Source organism: Montipora foliosa, chromosome 1, assembly GCF_036669935.1.
Source record: "Montipora foliosa isolate CH-2021 chromosome 1, ASM3666993v2, whole genome shotgun sequence".
In the NCBI taxonomy this organism is placed as follows: Eukaryota; Metazoa; Cnidaria; class Anthozoa; order Scleractinia; family Acroporidae; genus Montipora; species Montipora foliosa.
This window is the reverse complement of record NC_090869.1, coordinates 18,883,396-18,892,999: the sequence shown is the minus strand read 5'-3', so window position 1 is coordinate 18,892,999 and position 9,604 is coordinate 18,883,396. Positions and strand designations below refer to the sequence as shown.

Genomic DNA, 9,604 nt, shown 5'->3' with positions numbered 1-9,604 from the left:
ATATTGTTGATTAATTATCTTCGAAAAATACGTGGTTACCCCCAATTTTCTTTTTGGATGTCAATAATACTTGTCAAGATCACATATTCAGGAAACCGCGAAAAAATACCTTTGAATTGGTAGGCACCGTCCTAATAATTAGGCGAGCTAGTACTTTTTTTTCCAAAAGACAAATGCAAAAAAAGCTATCTAGTAGAACTTCGGTTATTTTTGAAAAGAAAATTCCACTCCATAATATTTTTTGAATTTTCTTTAAGAATGAAAAAACGAACATTTTATGTACGCAAAAAACCAGGCTAGGGAATCACGCTAACTTTTGAGATAAAGCTCACGATATCTAACAAAGCTTTTTCTTCCCGTTTTCATAACGTTTTATGCCAAATCAACGCACAGTGCAATTCACCCTCCAGGTACTGTAAGCCGCTCACTTATATTAAGCTACAGTAATACAAGCAACAAAAACGTCCAACTTGTCTCGCAATATTGCTGCGAAACTAGTCGAAAAGCGATTTGGCGCGTGTTACATCCCACGCACGACCTGTCTCGCAACAAAAAAATGTGATACAAGTTGCTGCAGCGTTTTGCAGAAAGTAGAGGTCTCAGGCTTTGCGCGCGCGCACTGCTATTTAATACTGCTAACTTGAGATCGCATCTCTTGCGCCCTAATTATTTAATAGTAACTTTATTGTTATTGTTATCATGTATTATATTTTATCACAAAAAAAATTCGCTTCCTCTCTGCTCCAGTTAACTAACCTTCTCCCTAACTCCTCTCTGTTTATTAATCTTTTTTAGTGTTGACGTAACTTTACCTTTCATTACGAATTATGCGTCATAATAGATTGTTTTCAACGATGCCAGAAAAGAGTTCTCCGTTTTAGACCATTCATGTTTTTTGAGATGTAGCCCACATGTGGTAGAAGTTATATGCCGTCGAGAAGGCGATCCCTTCATAAAAGCCTAAATACTCTGAAAAGAAAACTAAGCATGGATGACAGTTTCGTCTTTTCTGACGAAAAATACTCCAGAGATGTACTGATGAAATTAAGTGGACTCCAGAAACAAGGCATCATGTGCGATGTTACCATCAAAATCGAGGATGAAGAATTTTACGCTCACAGAAACATCCTCTCCGCCAGCTCTGATTACTTCTTTGCCATGTTTAATGGGAACATGAAGGAGCGTCATGCACGGGAAGTTACCATCAGTGGCGTCGATAAAGACAGCATGAAAACCATAATGAATTTTATCTACACAGGAGAAATCACTCTAGACTGGAATAACGTCGAGCCCATTCTACAAAGCGCAAACCTAATGCTTGTTCAGTCAGTAAAGGACGCTTGCTCGCGCTTCTTAGAAAGCAGACTGAACGTTAAAAACTGCATTGGCATCCAAGGGTTGGCTGAGACTTATGCTTGCCACAAACTGTATGGAGTAACAACAACTTTCATTTACCAAAACTTTTCGAACGTTGCCGAGTGTGAGGAGTTTCTCGACTTGGAGCAAAAACAAGTAGAATTTTTACTTCAGAGCGATGACATTTCGGTGGAAAACGAAGAAAAAGTTTACGAGGCTCTCCTCGGCTGGATTAACTACGATCTTGAAAACAGACGCGAGTTCTTTGAAGAATTGATGGAGTACATTCGTTTGCCCCTTGTATCTCCGTATTATCTCGTTGATGTGGTGGAACACGAAGCACTGATTATTTCTTCACCAAGGTGTAAGGAGCTGCTTCAAGAGGCACAGCATTATCACTTGTTGCCGGATCGTCGTCAGCTTCTTGACAACGCAAGAACGACACCACGCAACTATGAACGCTTTCACGAGATTCTCATCGCTATGGGAGGGAACGGAGACTTTCATAATCAAAGCACGGGTAAGACTCAAATTGTACATTCACATGCCACTTTGTGATCAAACCTTACACTGGTTAGGGAGTACGTTCGGTCTTAAATGGTACGCGCGTTGCGATTGGCTATTTTAGCGGCGGCCATATTGTAAAATACGGACCTCTAAATTTGAAAGTTGATTAATAGGCCTAGAGATATAACAAATGTGTCACTAATCTCCCTTCTGTTGGACCATATTGTAAGTTACAGTTCCAGATTTTTCCCAGTTAAGTTATTGCAAACATGCTATGCACATGGGACTTAAATTCTAAATGGAAAGAATGCGGGCCGCAACTGACGTACGACCCTCTAACTCGGTCAGTATGAGGTGACTCTTAAAGCAGTTTTCATTATAGTATACGTATCACTGATAATAATTAAGAGTTTCGTTATAGTGCATGCGGTCGTTTTGAATTTTTACGCATCTTAAAGGACTCGGCAACATTTGGCAAAATCCAATTCTCATCTAATGCAACGGTTATCACACTTACAAATATAACAAATTTTCGGACTTTTACGTAGTTCTTCCTTCTGGTACATTCAATTTTTTGTAAACAATTACATTAAAATATTGCGCCGAATTCTCATACAATGAGATGCCCGTAATCCATTATGAGCTTAATGTGCCAATACTACGCAAAATTGCAATTTTTCGTATGTTCTTATTCCTCTTTGTCATGGATCGGTTTACAGTACGTACCTGATTTCAGTAGCGTGCCTGCAAAGTGTTATAAAAACCCAAATTCGCAGGAATCGGGACGGGTGCAAGAAAACGGGGATCGGGTTGGGGGGGGGGGGGGGGGGGGCGGTGGGGTGGAAACGTTTTAACGACATCCCCAAAGTAGTCCCCATGCGTTTAAGGGCGCTAACGTTATTGGATAGTGGGTAGCGAGGTGTGCCACGATTGGACGAACCGATCTTGCTCAGGCGCCCTTTCCCACGCTTGATGTGGATACCATGTATTTCCTACATGCTGATTGGTTATTTCTTTTGTACTTTCAATTTTCACCGTTCCGATCGTCTGCAGTTCATTGTTGATTATTTGTTTTACTCCCAAATGACATTTTTTCACTTTTTTCTTATTGCATTGTCATCAAGTTTTCGTTTACATTTAGTGCGTTTGCTGAAAACTGTTTGACCCAATAGTACTTCTCTTTCAGTTTTTGGTTTCAATGTGGTGACCCAGCTTTGGTCCGATCTGCCGAGGTTTACAAAGGATCGTGGGTATCATAGCATCACCAGTTTTGGAGGCCAGCTTTACGTCACCGGTGGTTATTGTAATGTCAACTCAGAAACTTTAGACATAGGTAACATATACTTGTATCTATATTAAATCCTCAATCTTGGATATTGCGTTTCTATCGGAGAGCTGACAAACGGAGGGGAGGGGCCCATAGCTAGATTTTTATGTTTTACAGCATAAAGATGACTCATTCTTGGAGTCTGTCAGATACAGAGAATATGTCCAGAATGCGCGTAATTATATGCACGACGATTTTGATAAGCAGGGGATGGGGGAGGGAAACTGTTGTTTAAGTAGACACAAATACCAGGAGCCCATCACCCGGAGCGTGCCTATTTTCGTGCAACGGCGTTTTCACAAGTAAGGTTATTTTTAGATTGAATTTCGCGCTAATGAGACTCCCACAGGAGCCCGATGACCAATTACAAGAAATTAAGCTGACGTCATAGGGTCACCGAACCGGAACTGCCTTTGTTTTTTGACTGACCTAAAAATAAACCTACTTGTGAAAACGCCGTTTCACAGACGCACGCTCCAGATGGGCTCCTGCAAATACTGAATAGCGCTATGTACATTCCTTCTGCTCCTAGCTCAGCGTTATGACGTCCGTCAGAAGGAGTGGCATAATATGCCAAACATGTTGACCCGAAGAAGCAAGCACGGATCCGTGGAGGTGGATGGTCATATTTATGTGGTTGGTGGCTATGACGGCCAAATTACACTCAATACCATGGAAGCTTATGGATTCCAGGCTGCAAGGTAAACCTCCTGCTGTAAAATACTGAATCACACTTTCAGGTCGGCACAAATATACACTGCATTCCACATAGAGATGAAACTTCAAACTGAAGTAACCATAGACGACTTTATCGCAGGCAATTTTGTTTCGTACAAACACTAATCCAAAAAAGCTGGATCAAGCCAGGATGGGGGGGGGGGGGGAACTTCGCATATGAAGGGGCGGGGATGCTCGTCGGACATTTTGAATTAAACCACTAAAGAAGACCAATTTGGGCTTGGCCTAAACGACACCTTTACGGCTACATATGAGCTACATGATGGCGTTTTGCCCAGAACACCCTAAGTGAGACCAAGATCCAAAATTTACACCCCTAGGCGAGACGACGAGCATCCCCGCCCCTTTCATATGCGAGTCTCCCGGGAGATCAAGTATCTATTGTTTGAATTGAAGCAGAACAAAATGCGCGGTGGCCATCTTGTTGCTGCCACCTTGCAACCGTAGAGTTCATGAAAGTTCAAAGTGAGAGGAAAGCAATTTGACAATGTCGTAAAGACCACTTTCTGCAAGTCTTTCCGCATAACGTAACAGAAGGTTTCGTTTTTACTTATTACTTTACTGTACTCACGAAGCTTTTGGGCAAAAGTGATCCCAACAAGATGGCGCCACGGGCTTCAATCTTAGCAGAGTGAAGAAAGGAAGAAGGGGGTAGTTTCTAAAGAAACTGTGGTGCTGCGTCGGTGGGGAAGTAGTATACAAAAATTTTAGTTTTATCAACGGAGTTGATAATGTAAATTGGCCACCGTACAGAGATTCTAAAAACTGACGTTTCGAGCGTTAGCCCTTCGTCTGAGCGAATCTGACGAAGGGCTAACGCTTTTGAAGAAAGGAAGGCCCTCTCAAGGGGTTCCTTGTTCCCTTTAAAAATTTGCTTGTGTTCCCTTGTTATAATAATAATAATAATAATAATAATAATAATAATAATAACAACAATAACAATAACAGTAGTGACAATAACAATAACAATAACAATAACAATAACAATAACAATAACAATAACAACAACAACAATAATAATAATAATGCTTGACCTCAGTAAAAGCCCTTACTTGCAGTTGGAGACTGAATTGCTAAGGGCGCGGCTCGACGAGGTCGGACCGAAAGAGCAGTGCTACCGGTTAGGAGCTCGGCCCCTGAATACGACCCATGTATGACATCGGAGCACAGCACGACAGCCAGCTGGAATAGGCTGGGAGTCTATTTTGCTGAGGGAGGAAAACCGTAGTACCCGGAGAAAAACCCTCGGAGTCAGGTTGAGATCAACTGAGATCAACCCACATACCGAAAACGTACTTGCTAAAAACCGTGCTGCACGTGCAGCACGCTTAAGTCCTTATAGGGTTAGGGTCCTCTGCATAACGACGACGTGAAATTACCAAATTTGAGGTTTTGACGACAACGTAAGTATGCAACAGAGGCAATGCATCTAACTGATCAATTTCTTTTTGACTCTGTTTAAGATGGCGCGCCAAGGCTCAGATGCCGACCAGGAGAAGGTGCATCTGCGCTGTGGTTCACGGAAAATTCATTTACGTGATCGGTGGTCATGATGGATCGAGCATTCTGAACACAGTGGAGGTTTACGACACTACAAGGTAACATATGCATTAAGAGATATCTCAGAAACGATTGCTTGCATTTTGCGCACCAACTCATTACATGGAAAGATCCCACACATGCAATCTTATCCCCAGCAACACTGCTTTCTTGTTGGTGAGAACGCAAAAGTTGCCTTTTGCCAAAGGGGCTTGAACAGTGTTGTCGTTTGTGGAGGCGAACCCATGATCAGTGTGATCGCAAAGCAATACGGAAGACTATGCATTCTGTTGTATCGAACAGCAAAAAGAAAAACAATTGGGTTTGAAAAATTGACATAAGTCACCCGAGTTGTTTTCAGTCTCCAAGTTTTTCAAAGTGCGTAGAAGAGAAGTCTTAATTATGAAGAGTTTTTATTCACCTGGAAAAAAAGTGCTTGTAAAAGCATGCTCTATCAAGAGAAAAAACACCGGCCCTTGCTTTAGAACGTTCGCTCACAGACAAAATGAAAATCATGATCATAGCAAGTTGAGGACGTTAAGGCGCTGTTACAATGGGCAGTTGTCGTTTCGACAAATGCTCTCCCGTTGCGAGTCAACCTGGCCGATCGGTGTCGTTCTCGTCACCAGAGCCTCGGATCTTATGTCTGCGCATGACCCGAGGGTCTGGGAAGCTCTATGTAGGTGAACATGAGCCGTAGGGTTTTTATAGCCAAAAAAATGGCTATTTGAACGTTACGGCGCCTACTCACTCCTCGCTTTTCATTGTTCTTCATGAAAACCAATGAGAAGACACCTTGTTTCAGGGTTCAGCAGAGCTCTTCTCTCCCTCATTCATGCGCAAAAGAGAAGAGCTCTGGGGTCGAGATTGGAACGGTGTCACAATTGGGCAGCATTTCCTTCAACCTGTCTATCCTTATGTCTCCTTAGTTATGTTATGACCCTCATTATTGGTCTGGCATAGACCACCCACCCGCCACCCACCCGAGGCCGTTCTTCACTCGCACAAATTAAACTCGGGTACGCTGATGTAAAAAAGTGTGCTCATGAAAGGCGCCGAATTTGTTACCTTTCGATTACAAATATAACTGATTGGATAACCCACCCCTAAAGTACTTTCTACAATTTCAAGATGAAGCTCACTATTATTATTTAAAATTCTGGTCCCCTGACGGTCAAACCGTTTAATTGGCCGACCCACAGCCAACTGTTTTTTGCGTTGCTTCCTACATTTACCTAAAACAGAAGAAATCAGTTTAGGTAAAATATTGAAACCATTTATTGCTTTTACTTCATCCACCTGTGGGTGAAGCTTGAAATAAATAAATAAATAAATTCTCCTCAAGCGAACCTCAAACGTAAGACAACTAAATTGGCACAGAAACGTCAATTTTCTTCAATCAAAACTGGCTTAAAAAACCTCGCGCCGTATCAGTTTGCTCTTTTACGATTGAACAGAGTGATTGCTCTTTCAGTTTGAATATAAAGGTTTGTTTTGAAAGAAAATAAAATTTTACCCGTTACTGAAGAGTCACCAGTGAGACAAAGACCCAAAGACTTAGGCGACAACAGATGTAAGGTATCAGTAGCCGGCTAGGTTAGGGGAAACAAATTTCATACCTGGCCTTAAAGATTCTTCCTTCAGGTTATTCGGTTTGAGGTATATTAGGTACGGGAATTAGAACCTCAGTTGACGACGAGAGAGCGCGCGGAATAGTCTGGATTCTACTCTAATCCCACCTAATAAATACAGATGGACATTTTTTTGCGCGCGCCTTCGTCAACCGATGTTCCAGTTATGTTGCTAAATCAGCCTAACAGTTGGAAACTTATTTTTTCATGAATCAAAAAGAAAATATTTGAACCATGAAAAATAACCTTATTTATTGCTATTCTGACGCATTGAAAATTAAAGTACAAACCTAGTTTCATTTACTATCGGATCATCGACCACACACATGCAATCTTATCCCCAGCAACACTGCTTTCTTGTTGGTGAGAACGCAAAAGTTGCCTTTTGCCAAAGGGGCTTGAACAGTGTTGTCGTTTGTGGAGGCGAACCCATGATCAGTGTGATCGCAAAGCAATACGGAAGACTATGCATTCTGTTGTATCGAACAGCAAAAAGAAAAACAATTGGGTTTGAAAAATTGACATAAGTCACCCGAGTTGTTTTCAGTCTCCAAGTTTTTCAAAGTGCGTAGAAGAGAAGTCTTAATTATGAAGAGTTTTTATTCACCTGGAAAAAAAGTGCTTGTAAAAGCATGCTCTATCAAGAGAAAAAACACCGGCCCTTGCTTTAGAACGTTCGCTCACAGACAAAATGAAAATCATGATCATAGCAAGTTGAGGACGTTAAGGCGCTGTTACAATGGGCAGTTGTCGTTTCGACAAATGCTCTCCCGTTGCGAGTCAACCTGGCCGATCGGTGTCGTTCTCGTCACCAGAGCCTCGGATATTATGTCTGCGCATGACCCGAGGGTCTGGGAAGCTCTATGTAGGTGAACATGAGCCGTAGGGTTTTTATAGCCAAAAAATGGCTATTTGAACGTTACGGCGCCTACTCACTCCTCGCTTTTCATTGTTCTTCATAAAAACCAATGAGAAGACACCTTGTTTCAGGGTTCAGCAGAGCTCTTCTCTCCCTCATTCATGCGCAAAAGAGAAGAGCTCTGGGGTCGAGATTGGAACGATGTCACAACTGGGCAGCATTTCCTTCAACTTGTCTATCCCTCTATGTTCACACGAGGTCGAAAGAAGTTTTTCATTGCCGGGCTGATATTGCAAACGTTGCAATACAACGTATGGAAAATCAGTTGTCACGTCGCAACCACCTGGGGTGAAATTGCAATCATTGGTCTCTTTGTTCACTCTATTTTCGATTATTAGGGACACCTGGAGCTCAACCGAAGTCCAGCCCATGCGTGATAGGCGTTCATTTCCGAGCGCAGTTGTTGCAGAGGACGAGATGTACGTACTGGGTGGCTACGACGGCAACGACACTTTGCGATCCGTCGAATGCTACAACTTCAACACACTAGAGTGGACCCAGGTCCCTCCTATGAACACCCCGCGATCCAACGCCGGCGCATGCGTATTCAACAACAAGATATACCTCGTCGGGGGTTGGGACGGGATCAGTTTAAACTCCGTCGAGTGTTACGACATCACCACTCGTGTCTGGCAGCGGTTGCCGTCTCTTCCTCGACCTACAACTGGTGTACGATGCTGTTTTTTATCCTTCCAGTCTACGAACGAACAGAAACCCAAGAACCGGGGCAATCGCGGACACATGTGTATTGTCTGCTGACGGGCCTGGCCGTGTACTTGGCGTTGAGAATGCTTCTAAATTGAAGTCTTATTTTCTGTGTTTGTTCTCGATACCATACTTGTTCGTTTGTAGACTGAAAGACTGCATTTTATACCTCTTTCGAAAAAATTGAGTTAGAACCGGACAGTAATCCATGATTAATTTATCTGGATTATACATTGGATACTTCGCTTTTAATTCGCTCCAGAATAGCTTATTAAAAGAAAGACAAATCTTGAAATAAATACGTGCTCATTGATTCTTTAGTTTCTCTAAACGTTCCCAGAATTCGTAGTACCCCAAGCTTTACCCCTTCCACAGTAATCCCCAGCCGACAGTGAGACTTGACAGATCTTTTTTAATCCTGAAATACCCAGCCCCGCCCACTTGATATTCTTCTCATTCTGGCTTAGTCCTAACGTTCCAGTACTCGAACCGCCCCCCCCCCCCCCCCCTTCCTGACTTATGGCCATTGCTGCCTACGTGGCCTAATAAACCATAAGGCTTTAAAGACATCACTTCAAGCCACCCACGATTTCCTTCAAAGAATAAGACACTACAAACTCTGCGCCCTACTGTTCACGAATCTATGAGCCAGGGTTGAGATGGGATCTACGGTTTAAAGACCGTATCAGAGAAAACTTGAAAGGCTAACCATTTTCAGATAAAATTACAAACGCAGCACTGTCTCCTCAGCTATGTTATGACCCTCATTATTGGTCTGGCATAGGTTCGCCACCCACCCGCGGCCGTTCTTCACTCGCACAAATTAAACTCGGGTACGCTGATGAAAAAAAGTGTGCTCGTGAAAGGCGCCGAATTTGTTAC

General features: G+C 42.6%; 1 protein-coding gene across 1 annotated transcript; it reads left to right on the top strand.

Moving 5' to 3' along the window:
• Positions 1-987: 987 nt before the first annotated feature.
• LOC137975751 (kelch-like protein 12) lies at positions 988-8,776 on the top strand. Its single transcript, XM_068822931.1, has 5 exons — positions 988-1,876; positions 3,050-3,196; positions 3,723-3,891; positions 5,392-5,526; positions 8,356-8,776. Exons 1-5 carry the CDS (start codon positions 988-990, stop codon positions 8,774-8,776), a joined length of 1,761 nt encoding a protein of 586 aa, XP_068679032.1.
• The last annotated feature ends 828 nt before the right edge of the window (positions 8,777-9,604 follow it).

What these genes read in the sequence shown, in the direction of transcription:
- LOC137975751 (XM_068822931.1), top strand. Translation starts at nt 988, where the DNA reads ATGGATGACAGTTTCGTCTTTTCTGACGAAAAATACTCCAGAGATGTA. An exon ending in CTTTCATAATCAAAGCACGG is followed by an intron (nt 1,877 to 3,049) that starts GTAAGACTCAAA and finishes CTTCTCTTTCAG; the next exon opens with TTTTTGGTTTCAATGTGGTG. An exon ending in TATGGATTCCAGGCTGCAAG is followed by an intron (nt 3,892 to 5,391) that starts GTAAACCTCCTG and finishes ACTCTGTTTAAG; the next exon opens with ATGGCGCGCCAAGGCTCAGA.